The sequence below is a fragment of the Thunnus thynnus genome, chromosome 10 (assembly GCF_963924715.1).
Source record: "Thunnus thynnus chromosome 10, fThuThy2.1, whole genome shotgun sequence".
Taxonomy (NCBI): domain Eukaryota; kingdom Metazoa; phylum Chordata; class Actinopteri; order Scombriformes; family Scombridae; genus Thunnus; species Thunnus thynnus.
In genome coordinates, this window is record NC_089526.1 from 4,517,019 (window position 1) to 4,530,775 (window position 13,757).

Consider the following 13,757-nt stretch of genomic DNA (forward strand, 5'->3'; position numbering starts at 1 on the left):
TGATATTTAAAGTACAACCTTTAAATACCAAGATATCCTATTCTTTTCAAATCTTTTTTGACATTTTTGGATTTCTTTATTCCATATTATCATGGAGCTGTATCCTGTACTTCTTAAGATTATTCATCTGAGCGTTCAAACACTTGGCTGAAGCTTTCCAATATTCTTGACTCATTTCAGTTTGAATATTGTATTGAGCCATTGTCTCGGTCTCTCTGTGGAATCTGATTGAAATAAACGCTGCAATTATCAACAACTCACTCGTCTGTGCATTATTTGTTTGTTTGCTTTGAGGTAAAGATGTCCTCCGTGTAATTTTATGTTATCTCCATAAATTAGCATTTTCATAGTATTTGTTATGTCATTATATGTTTTACAGTGTTTATTTATGTGGTCTCTTTGGTCCCATCACTTTGGAAGAAAAATTAACATGAACCTATAAGCTAAATAACTGGATTAAAAGATTAAAATGGAATATTGCAGCACTAACCTCACCGTAGTGCGACTGCAGATGATGAGGATGATCGTGATGATGACAAACAGGATGATATCGATGATAATACACTGATGAAAGAGGAGAATGATGCGCAGAAGGTGCTGACAGTAAGAATGAGTTTCTACCTCGAGTGGTGCAGCCTTTGCCTTGCAGGTATCAATTGCAGTCTGATCAGATGCCGCTGGGATCTGTGGGAGGAAGGACTGTTTAGTTTGTGCCAAGTTCTTTCACACAGCTCTTTTTCAGCATGAGAGAACTTGTGACCCTTGTGCTGCAGCTGCTAAAACACAGTCCTCACACACAAAAACATCCACCTCGTTAGCTATCACCGCTCTGTGATGTTCACCATATTCCAGGTGTACTTTTGTCATTCAACTTTGTGATTTACCTTTTTGTAGTACCTCTGCTTTCCATCAACCTGCCTCCTGTACTTCACATTTCCCAGAATTCCTTTCTACAACCCCCACAAGATTGGCATGAACTTCTGGCACTCGGTACATATACACGTAGGTGGAGAGAGCAATAGAAAGAGTGGTGCAGAGAGGCAGAGCGAATTTATTCTGCTGAGAAAATTGCTGAGTATTGTGACCTTTTGTCAAAATGTAACCAACTTTGTTTCTCTATTGCAAAGTATGTGATTGAGTTTATTGACCCTTAGGGGCGATTTCACCTATTTGAAGTTGATTTTTATGCTTCTAATGTGGAAGGTATCTGTATGACATTAAACTGTCCTCTGTCTTGCATGTATTAAAATATTCTTTTTCGTCCAGCTGCAAAAATCCACCAGATGACACATCTGCCTTATACTAAAAACTACCCTCTCCTAATTTTTGTAGTGCTGCCTTATTATTGGTATATTTGGAGTAAAACCAGTATAATGATGTAATGTTGGAATCAGAGATGTGGCGCTTCCTTTTTCAAGGGCCGAATATTATGCTGTGGAATCAGACACAACAGAGTATGGAGGAGGAAGTGACCATCAGAGCAACGTTATAACACAGCCAAAAGCTCTGGCAGCGTTCTGGCTTGTGTGCAGGTCTCAGTACGATCGCAATGATCCACATAACTCACTCCAGTATGCTGTTCTACAGCTTTTTTCTCAGTTTTCTCTAGTCATAGGGCACCAATTGTGTGAAGATATTTGTAAATTTCTACTTCAACGGTGACATAGTTTTAGCGTGGTGAAATTTCTACGTAATAAATGTCTCCATTAGGGATGTGCAGAGATGCCAGTATTTGTATTTGTATCTGTTTTTGTTGAGGCAGCAAAATTATTTGTATTTGTATTCAAATAAAAGTGGAAAGAGGCTTAAAAATCCTGTTGTTTTTTTTATTATGCTTAATTTTAGAAAATGTAAGCGTTACAATAAGTGTTCATGAATAAACTACATTACGAAGGAGGTCTCCACATCAGGTCTCTAACTGGATCATAGACGACTGCGCTGATTACTGAGCTAAAACTTTACTCATCGCCTCATTGCAGACAGACCTCTACCTATTTATACACCCATAACACAGAGACAACACACCATGTAACATGTAGGGAAGGATTTCAAAAGCGATTATTGCTTTGCACTTTTCATTTATTGCCTATTTTTTTACAACCTAACTTTGTGGAAAGAAGGGGAACTACTGGTTATGGAGAATCCCTTGAGAGCACTTTGCATGTGTCAGTAGTGCAGCTTTATCTCTGGGGAACACCCCCAACTTTGAGAGTAATGTCCAAATTAGGAAATGTGCGTCATGTAGCAGGTGGATGTGACTCCCCTCGTTGAGACCTGCTAACAGATGTAACAGCGGAGCAGAGGAGGGAGACTGAGATAGCGATGTAACCGACCTGCATGCTGGTATTTGATATGTTTTTTTTCTTCCCGAATACAAATAACTTAAAAAAATATATTTGTATGAAACAAATATTCATACAAAATCCACCTTTTGTGCTTTGCCAAATAACATATTTGTGTTCAGGCACACCCCTAGTTTCCATCTACAATTGTTGAATCTCAGAAAAGAAGCCCACTCACTCTATAATACTGTGTGACAGACACCAAGAGTTGCTGAATTTTATATATTGTTCTGCTGTTAGTCTCCACTAAACTAACCTGCACATAAAACAGCTCAACCTGACAAAATGTCAGTTAACTGTGTGTGTGTGTGTGTATAAGAAAAACACACCATCAAACATGAAAATAGTCCCCCACTGCCAAACACACCAGCAATCACTCGTTTTTCCACCTGTCATTCTGTCTCCGCTGAGGCAAACCCAACACTCAGCCTGCAATCATTCCAAAAAATAGGGCATAGTCATATTTGGATGAAACACCGAATTTAAAGTATTTTCAGCTTGTTAGGCTAGTCAGTGCTGACACTGTAGTCCAGACACTGTGTAATCTTGAGCCTATGTTGACATTATTAGCTGAGTGAATTATGTTTTCTCTCCTCGCAGACAGAGATAAATGTAGCTTAATTAATGTATGCATGACCCAACTTCCCATCAATGCAACTGAGCCGATGAACTGGGTCAGCGGCAGGCCGGTCGTCTCGTCTCTATCTGCCCTCTCTGGCTGATTGTGGCGCCCTCCCAGCAGGAGGGGAAACTATATTTAATGTCGTCCAGCAGAGTCTGGCAAACAGCGATGGGTGTAAGATATATTACAGATAAATCGCTTGATTAATTTCATGTTAACTCTTTAATCCAAGCAGGTTGTTCAGTAAGTTTAATTTTTAACTCATTTACATCAGGCAAACATGATTTGTTTTCTTTTCCAAGTTGCAGCAAGTTGACTCAATGAAATTCAGTAGAATTCTGACTTGCTTCCACTTCTTCTCAAAGTTTAAATGACTGAAAATAAAACAAGATGAGTGAAAAATGGGTTGAGTTGCAATTTACCACAAAAAGCTACTCAAAAGAATTCACCAGCTACCAGCAAAATGACTAATTAGTTTTAGATTGGATATTTTTATTTGCTGTCTTGAAGAGAGTTAAATAAGTCTCTTATGACATGACGTAAAGCAACATAAAAAGAGCATTAGCTTAGCTTAGTATAAAGACAGGAAACAGGGAAAAAGCTAGCCTAGTTTTCACCTTCCAACGCCTCTAAAACTAAAAACTGAACGCATTGTATCTGATTTGTATAATCTGTACATAAATAGAAATGGTAAAACAACCATTTTCACATTCACCATTCACCCAATAAGCACGCCACCCTTCTGACAACAGAAACAGGACCGTCTGAGGAAAATTTGTAATTTTTGGATGTCAAAATTGACTTAATTCTGGTCAATAACCCATCACTTCAACCTTAATGTCTCAATGTATGAACACCTCAAAACAGTGGTTGGTTGCCAAAGTGGCTTTTGAGGTGGACTGACTTGGCAGTATCTAGCTGGTGGTTGACGAGTGATCTTTTACACCTACTCGTTACTCTGCTCTTTATGGCAGCAGAGTGTCTGTAGCTGAACGACTCAGTCTGTGTGCAAGTCACCAAAAGCATTTCCTGCTAACATTATGTAAAGTTTCTCTGCTTCAAGGTAAAGTAAAGAGTACATCTTTACCTGCAGGTCACGGACCCCTCTGTTGGTGAATTGCACTATGTAGATCATTGCCTGGCCGCCCACATATAGCGTGTCGCTCCCTTCCTGGTGGTACATGCTGATGTAGTTCTCAGGTTTGTTGAAGTGGAACCTGGAAGGTTCTGTGGGGTCAGAGAAAAATATATTAGAGGGATGGGCTGCCAGACAAGAGCTTTGCTAGAGTACATTGTTGTTTTTATAGTTAAAAATGTGTGTTTTGATTTGTGCAATGAAAATATGACCTGTGGTACTAAAATTTAATTAATTCAAATGATTTGAATTCAATGACAACAAGATAGAAAACAACAACAGCAACCATTTCATCTCTTAGGAACATAAAACTACTTCTGCTGCTACTTTTACAACTGAGTCAATAATTAATTATTAAGAATGAGGAGAAGGAGAAGGAAGATATATACATATACAGCACAGCATTTTTAAAATCAGTTCAGAAGAAATTTCCAAATATCTATAAAACCAACAGAAAAACCAAAAAAAAAATCAAGGTACTGTAATAAAAAAGGATTCATAAAGTAGAGGTCAAGCACAATAACAAAAGAAAAATTACGTATCAGGAAGTTATCTAAAACGATGATCCAGATTTAGCCAGCTTAAGCTCCTCAGGCAGGAGTCGAATCAAAGTTTAGAGGCTCTGATGGCAAACAGCCAAACCTTTGCTTTTTAATCTACATTTAATCTGCCGTCGATATAGAAGCCAGCTCGAGGACTCGTTTAATTTACCAAAACACTCGATCTGACGTTACTGCCCTGTATGGTTTTAGATTACACAAGGAGCCTTTACAGAAACCTGGCTTAGGTGTAGGGTGCGTAAATACCACTGAAATAATTATGTGGGCAAATCCCATCACAGATGCTTGGTTGTATTACACTCTGGACATCTCCAGAAGGCTCAACGGTACATTTTGGCGTCTCTGAATCACCCATCCAATCAGACTCACACTTACCTACACTGCAACTGTGCCTGCATTTACAAATAGATTAAAATCACTGCAGCTATTTAAAAGATGCAGTTGATGCGGAACATGATACGCTATAAGTCATGTTTCTACAAACAAAAAATGTCTTGTCTTATAATGAATGTTGCCGTGTAATTAAAAGAGGGGTTTATAAAACATCACAGTTTCAAGCTTCTTAACATGCCTGCCAACCCTTTTCTTTTCTTTTCTCTGTTCCAAAAGCAAATTTCTTTATTCACTTTGTCAAGATACATTTCAGGAAATTCTTATATGAACAAATTCCAAACTAATGATGTGTTTTGCTCATGACATTTTGATAACAATAGATATACTAAGAATGACATGAGCTGATTATACGGTCATGGTTACATGGTATTTGTAATGATTTTCCTCTCATCCCTGATATTAAAAAGACACTCAGTCTGACAGCATAGTCTGGATGAAGTGGTGGTGATCACTGATACAGGTTGCTAGCCAACCAACTAAGTTTCTATGGAAACAGTGGCTTCTCTGATTGGAGGGATTCTAATTGATGAGACTTTCGTTCCTACAATGGCTTTCCTTGGGGAAGGCCAATGTGGCTGATGGCTTAGGTAAGAGCATACAGTATATATTGATTTTACTGTGTGACAGTCTTTAGAGACTGTCTTTAGACAGATATAAACGTAGTAGGACACCAACAGATATGAACAGGTATGAATATTTGCTCTGTAAGTTGACAAGCAGAACTAAACACCTTCTAAGTATGCTTCATTTGATTCTGTCTGGCTTCAACAACAGAGAATATGTTAATCTTCTGCTTCAGCAGTCTGAGTTAGTCATATCAGGTGGATATCTGCCACATTTACAGTCTTTTTAGCATCAAATTCCCTCTTTGTGTTTCCCTGTTGAGCTGCGGTGGAAGTATAGTAACAAAAAGAGGGACTTTGGCACCAGAAAGACTGTAACGTTGAAAGATATCTGCTTGATTGACTCATTTGGACGCTGAAGCTTCATATTAGCTTCAGATAAACTTTGAGATACAGAAACTTTTTGCACAGAAGGAGGACTGTGGATTTTGTCTCCCACCACTTACATTGTATGTGCATTATGAAGGGATCTTCTAATGGACAGTGTGAACAGGATGGATGATTATGGCAAGAAGAACCTAATTTAATGTTCATTTAGACACCTGACTGTTGTTTTAGGACAGACTTAAAAAGTTGTGAACCCGTCCTTTAAGACCGAGGTCAATGTTAATCGCAGCACAGCAAAGCATCCTGTTAAAGGTGCCCTGTGGTGTTTTTGACCACTAGTAGCACTATGGAGCAATGTTTTTATGAGAGGTTGCCCATTTTTTTGTTTGCTCTTTTTTTGGCCTCGTGCAAGCTCACAAGATAATACATATACATAAATTCCTGCAAATGGTTCCACACTCTTACATTGATCTACAGGAGGTGGTAACGTACCAAGAAAAGGCAGACAACAAGAAGACAGCTAGCAATGAATGTAGCAAAATGATGTTGATAATATAGGTTTCAAAGTTTACTTATTTTATGGAGGGAAATGCATTTAACATGTTTGTTAGCCTCGAGGATAAACGCAGTGTGTGAGTAGCACTGAATGCATGGTCATAGATTCGGCTATGGACGATAGGGGCTTGTTCCATACTGATGTCAAGGTGTTGCTGAACTGTCCCTAACAATATTTTTACTGATCTCAAACAATCTGGCATCTTAACTACTTATAGCGTTACCAATGAGCTCTGTGAAGAGTTGCCAGGTTTGTAAGTTTTTGGCAAAAAGTGGGTTATTGTACATTTATTTTCTTACAGCAGTTATTGAGAAAATCATGTCAATTTGAAATATTCATTTTGGTCTCAGATTTACATCACTAAATGAAACGTAAAATATCTCAGAACCAGAGAACAATTCTATCTTGTTTCAGGCAAGTTAGCAAATACACACAGTGTTCATATAAAGATAAAGTAATTTTTTTGGCAGTCAAGCTCTCAGTGTGTGTATGTGTGTGGGTGCACTTGTGCATATGAAAAAGAAAAGATAGATAGTGCACACACACACAACTGTTGATTTTTGCCGTCCAATTAAAAAAACGCCTCTACCAAAATTAAAAGCAAATCTTCACTCTTGACTGGATGTAAACAAAACTTTGTTGGTTTACAAGAAAACGCCACAAGGCTTTCTCACCCCATTAAGCAAGCGAATGCCCACAGGAGGAAGGGAATGTACACACCTTTTAGCAGTGTCTTATTCCACGCTGTTCTTAGGAGAACTTCAACAGGAACAGACATATACACTTAAAATGTCACATTCTTGAAGTCATTTGAATTAGATTCGTGTGTGTGTGTGTGTGTTTCTCTTTTTCTATTTTTTCTTTTCTTCTCTCTCAAAAGGTCAGCTTTTCAGGAACCAAGAAAAAACACCCTTGCTTTTAGCTGTGTGTGTGTGTGGTTTTTTTTCTTAAAAAGGCTTAATCAAAACCAAGGGTTGTAGAGTTTTCTTTACCCTTAGAGGAGCACGAAATCCTTGAATGAAGTTTAAAAAAATTCAAATTAGTGAGTCTGTTTTAAAGATATAAATTCCTAATTGCACTTGCAAATGTTCTCATTTAACAGGAGTAAAGCACAGATGTTATTTTTGGCAATAGTTTACATGAAATTTAAATTTAAAAAAACAGCAAAGGCAAAGTTAAATGGTTTTAGAAGCTTCTGAAGCTTTTGGCTTATCATATGACAGCTGCTATTTTGTTATTTATATGAAATCTTTCACTGCAAAGTTGTTTTGTAGATGGATCTCAAGGTCTCCCATTACGAACATGACAAGAAAATCTATCAGGCTCATGGTTCAGTGAGGTTTTGTATTGATGTGTTCAGGTCATGGACTGAGAGAGAAGGTCAACTCAGACAATGGCTGGACTTTGGCAAAATGTTCTGATATTTAGGATGCAGCTGTACTCTGAATACTTGAGATGAGCTGTTGTCTCTCTGTCTCTTTATTTGCATTTGTCTGCATGTCTTTCCTCTTTCTCTCTCTTTAATTCTCTGATTCAGGATTCTTCTTTCTTTGTGTGTGTGTCCTACTTTGCCTCTCTCTTTGCCTTTTGGTTTCCCTCTCTCAAACAGTCATATTCAAAAGAAGGTGTGTAAACATATTATACTGTAAAGCAAGGCAGACTTTCATTTTCTCTCTAACGCCTTCACTACCTAATCCCAATCCTCCCGCATTCCTTTGAAGAGGTGAGGAGAAGCACAGAATGTCCCACTTTGACCAACCTTTCTCATATTTTCATTCTTGAACACACACTTGCACACTATCATGTATGTTATTAATATAATATAATTATTATTGTTTTTATTATTATTGTTACTAAATCTGTACTAATCAATGCTTGTATATAAAAAAAAATGTCTATGTATTTTAGCACTTTTCAGCTCATTGTTTTGGTTTTATGACCGTCAAAAGTGTCACCGCTTAACAATTAACAACTCTGTTTCCACCAGCAGTGGGTAGCTGTATTCAGCCAAAAAAAAGAAAAAGCAGCACAAAGCAGGCAGACAGAGTTACTGTAGCAACTAGCTAGTGAACGCAGTAACCCAGTTATATTTCTAAGGAACTGGTGAAGACCAAAACTAGAAGGAGGGTGAATATTGGACTTAACATCCATCAGGTGACTAGCAACATGAATGTTAATGCTGCTCTTTGTCTGCTGGATGTATGAATAGACAATTGTTTGCTAACATGTTAGCCATAGCCTATCACCTTTTTAAGGCAACAATATGGGAAACAATGTTCAGGTGGTGTGACTAATACTGCTTTAATATCATATTATTTATTAATATTTTTAAATACATGATTGTATTGCATTATACTCACAGGTGTTTCTAATAATTTGTCCACCACAGTTATATCAGTGAAGGTAGACTAAACTCTCTAAAACAGTTTCAACAAAAACTGAAAATCTGAATCTTCATGAAGGCAGAATTTGCTGTCTTTGTATGCTCCAGTTGTCTGGGAAGGATGCACTTACAATTCATGATGACATCTAGCTGTTCTACAGACGTTTAATGCACTTACTGTAATAGCTTTGAACAAAAATTGTCTGCCAAATGAATGTAAAGCAATGACTAATGCAGTCCCTAGCCTCAACAATAGCAGCAACTTAAGTCATAACCAGAAGCCTCACCTTACTCATTAAGCCCTTAAACTGAACCCAATTTTAAGCTCACACTTCCTAAAACCATGATTATAGACATCAAACAACTCCTTAAAGGAGTGAGAACCCGCCAAATGTCCCCATTTGGCAAAAACGCTAAGTGAGGACTTCGGCGCTGTCTGTGGTGCTGAAACGGCGCCAGCTTCTTATGGCGGTTTTGCACTTCAGGCTAAAACTGCGGCTCCGATAGAGGCCCTTCACACTTTTCGAGCTGTGTGTGTGTGTATGTGTGTGTGTCTGTGTCAACTGACATCTAGCTCTTCCTGCAATTGCATAACAACGAGTTTGATTGATATGACACGCACGTCCGGAGCCGTCATCTTGTGCGTTTTGTACTGTGCTCATCTGCGGGGAGGGGAGAGGTACAGATAGAGATAACTTGACACACAGCCCCATCTTTATTGATTGCTGAATACATTAAAGGGCTGTGTGAGGCGTAAAAGGCGTGAGTTGAATAGATAACCACTGTACGAGTCGGCTTGGAATTTTCCATTCATTGCTCTCCCCTCCCTTTCCCACTCACCCCATTTCTGTCAATATAATATGTATGTCTCTCTCTCTATATATATATATGTACGTGTATTTATTGCGGCTGCTACCCTAAAGCTACCCTCTCTTCCCCGGAGTCAGACTCCTCTGCTGCAGTGTGAAGCAGCTGCCATGTCCCGCATTGCAGCTCTGCAAGGACGCGGGAGCTACAGTGACTGTGTCACCCTCCAAAGAGCCATATTTCACTGTAATGATGCTTTTCGGCGGTGGCAGGCGGGTCTTTAAAGGGTACAGCCTCGCAATGAGTTTAGGGCGAACAGGCGCCATGTTCCTCTAAAAGGCAAAGGGGAGGGTTTTTTTTTTTTTTTTTTTTTTAAAGCGCTTCTATTCTGCTCGGTGCGCCTGGAGGTGAGCATATGGAGTGACGATCACCAATTAGAGCTTCGGTGCCTTAATTGCTAAACATCCAGCGATGGTGCGTTTCAGAGACGAGCAACCCGCGAATTTGCAATGCACTAATATAAACCCAACACACAAGGTGACAAAAAGAAAGAAAGAAAAGCCAAGAGTTGCACAAATCAGATCCAGTGATTGATTGATGATCCTTATTTAAGAGTGTTTACACATATCAACATAGAGATGGAAACTAATGAACAAGCTCGCTAAAAAATAAAGACTCAAGTATATCTTGTTCACATTGAGATAATAGTAAAGCAGAATTAGTTTTCCTCCAGATGCTCATCCTGTGTGAACATGTGTGCTGGCCCTGAATAGTGGAGCGCGTAATTTACTACTCGGTCAGTGGGGGGAGGGGGGGTGGTGTTTTAAGAGATTAATCCAGAGGTAGCCCCCCTCAATATGGCTTTATTGGTAATGTTTGTGCGGCTTTCACACAGGACAAGACATCAAGAACCGGAAAATAACTGGCTACATCACCTCATGACTTAACTCTTCATTCATTCACTCATCCAGCCATTCACCCGTTCATTCATTCGTTGTCAATAGATACACAAAGGTGGATAAAACAAGGTTGCCAATGTCAATAATTTGTTAAAAGCATCCAGAAAATACAGCACCGCCTACCGTGCACAACAAATTTCAGCCGAGGTGACTTTCCAGCGACAATCGTGGCAAAAAGCGACAGTAGGATGAAAGAATTCATCTTGTTTGAGGCTCTGTCGTGTGTGGCCGCTTCGTAAAAATGAATCAGCCGAACGAAACGCTCCCCAAAATCCTTCTTCTTCTTCTTCTTCTTCCCCTGCAGCCGCCTGTATCGTCCCTCCCCGATCTACTGCGTCCCAGATCTGTGCCACCGACTGCTGGTCCCAGTCCTATCTTGTCCGTCTGCTTCGCCGGCAGCTCAGTTTGGAGAAGTCGGGGTATCAGGCTCCACCTCGGAAAGAAATGGCAAAGGTGGGAGTGAAGCCTTTCAGCCAGGGGCGCGGGGAATGAAAAGTGGGATTGCAAAAAATTGGCTACAAACACATCACTTTTGGTTTACAATTACGCATCATACCTGTTGCTGATTAAGAACGATGGTTTTCATATATTCCGCATCTGACTGCACCTTAAAGATGAATATAGCTTGCTCATTTTGTTATTTTACTCATCTTGTTTTCATTCTACACCCATTTATAAAATAAGGATCAACTTAATCTCGTTCAGGTTCCAGGGTTTTGAAAATATTTCACATTTTCCTTTTTTTTTTTACATTTCTAATGATATTGGAGTCAAGCCAAACACAACTATCTAAAACAATTAGGCATCCTTGTGCAGTATTCTGATATCATATGAAAATTTATGATGGTATATAAGCCTGTAGGGCATATAGGCACACAACCTGTCACACCAACTGCCAATATTGCTATTACCTCAGCAGCTGCTTCTATACTGTAATGGCTAATCAATATGTGTCAATAATGTCTGAGTGCCTGAATAGGAATGAATCAGCATTTTGGCTCTGTGTGCTCTGTGAAGTTAATTGACTCAAATTTGAAGAATTGAACCTCCCTAAACGGTAAATGTCTTTTCGTGGAAGCAACTAAACAGAACAAGCCACATTTTCACGAAATTGCTCTCTGTGTTAGTCACCGTCTGAAGCGTCATCTGGGTTTTTTTATGTGAAATTTGGGAGCAGTAAGCTTCTTGCAGGGAAAAATCAGCATGAGACTCCTCTGACAAACGGAAGAGAGGTATTCCTGTATTTTCCGCCATTCAGAAAACACTACATACACAGGTGCGTCGTGGGTAGGAACAAACATGTCAAATCCCATCCGCTTTCCCTTTTTAAACATTTCTGAAATACCTTAATTGTCTATCAAGGATGCCCATTAGGTCAGGTCAGGTTCAGGCGGGGATTAAACCCATCAGTCACAACTGTAAAAGCATTCAAATCAAGTCATTTTACTCATTAAACCCACTAATGCCACCGCACATATTTAACCTGAATCATGAATAGTATAAAGGTTTTAAAAAGGGATTATGTTCCCTTGTTATCTGGGTCAATTTTAGTCCTTTGAGGCCTAACCACATGTGTGACACAAGGGCTTAAATCAGTGGTTGGCAGCCAGCTAAGTGCTTTATCGTGACAGATAAATACTTGTAAGGCTAATTTGAACGTGGAAGGTCAGTTAGACGATATTTAACCTACACAGCTAAGTATTTGTTAGATGTTTTTAGTTACAGCATTGATCTTATCGGCGTCTTCCTCTGTTTCTACTTGCAAAGATTCCTGGTTTAACATCAGTCCTTTTGCTAAACGGTGAAGAAACATCTGACCTAAATCTGACCTCTGTCGGTGTATCGTTTCAAGTCTGTTGAACATTCAACAGTGATGTCATTTTGTACTGTTTTGTATGATGCAGTGCATTGCTTGGGTGTCAAATTTTCAACCACTAGATGGCAGCAAAAGCAGGATTTTCAATCTTGGTTTCATCACTCTAACAGGGTTTTCACTGCTACAGGGTTCTCCCATCTCCTTCAGCAGCTTCCTGCACTGATTGTCTGTGGTAGCGGGTTCATTAGGGAACTCTCCTGGCGTGCTTTGGCCCTTTAACGTCATATCAGGAGAAAGAGACGGAGATGACTTCATTAAATAAGATGCACCCAATGCAGCAATAAGTCAGTCATTCAATCATTTTATGTTTTTCCTCTAGAGCTGACAAGAAAACAAGTCTGAAAAGTGGATTGCATGGATGACACATCAGCATTACAAGCACCATTATCAGAAAGTGGATGGATTTGCTTATTTTATGCATTAGACCAATCTTAAAATTTCTAAATTCCTTAACACGCAAGACAAAAACAGATAACACTTAAAGGCACGGTCTGTGGGATAAATAAGTGATAAACTTAAACCGAAATGATGAAACAATAATAAATGATGATATGGGTAGTAATAAACAAATTTACAAAATAAAATTATCTGTTTGTGCTCCCTAGATTAAAAACATGTCTGTAAATAGGTAAAAAGGTAAATAGGTAGAACTTGATTGGAAATCAAATTTGAAACATAATGCAATCATGGAAAAATGTTGAACTTGTGTGCATGTGTATTTAGTGTGTGTGTGTGTGTGTAGATGAAGGCAGGCACTAACTATTTCTAATTGTGACCAATCACAGACTTTCCTTTTTATTCAAACCCAATCAGGCTAAAGGCATCACAAGATGATAATTACTGACTGCAATTTGGTTAGAAAACACTTAGGGATAATTGATGCAAATTGGTATGTGCTTGCTTCATGTAATGAATCCCACGAAAGGAGAGCAGCTTTAATTTGTGCTTTTAAACCCACTTGCTGGTGAAAACCAACAAAAACAAAACCAACAGTCCTGTGGACTGCAGGATAACACCGGAAATATGCAATAATTTAATGTTCAATACTGAAGCAAGAATACTGTTTTTTTAGTTTATTCATCTCATCTTCACAGTGATAAAATGGAATAAATTGCAAAAAAAATGTGTAGATATAACCAAAACCTTATTTTATTTATTGATTTTAGTCCTTGGT

The 13,757-nt window shown here is 38.8% G+C and overlaps 1 protein-coding gene across 1 annotated transcript in view; it reads right to left on the bottom strand.

Moving 5' to 3' along the window:
- The window catches only part of si:ch211-113g11.6 (uncharacterized protein LOC559008 homolog), a 42,047-nt gene extending 30,893 nt beyond the window's left edge, over positions 1 to 11,154 (bottom strand). The window contains exons 1-3 of the mRNA XM_067600512.1: positions 10,831 to 11,154; positions 4,052 to 4,191; positions 622 to 684 (exon numbers count right to left, since the gene is read on the bottom strand). Of these exons, the coding sequence (XP_067456613.1) occupies positions 622 to 684; positions 4,052 to 4,191; positions 10,831 to 10,909 (282 nt within the window). The 5' untranslated portion in view covers positions 10,910 to 11,154. The remainder of the gene's footprint in view (positions 1 to 621; positions 685 to 4,051; positions 4,192 to 10,830) is intronic.
- Between the last annotated feature and the right edge of the window lie 2,603 nt (positions 11,155 to 13,757).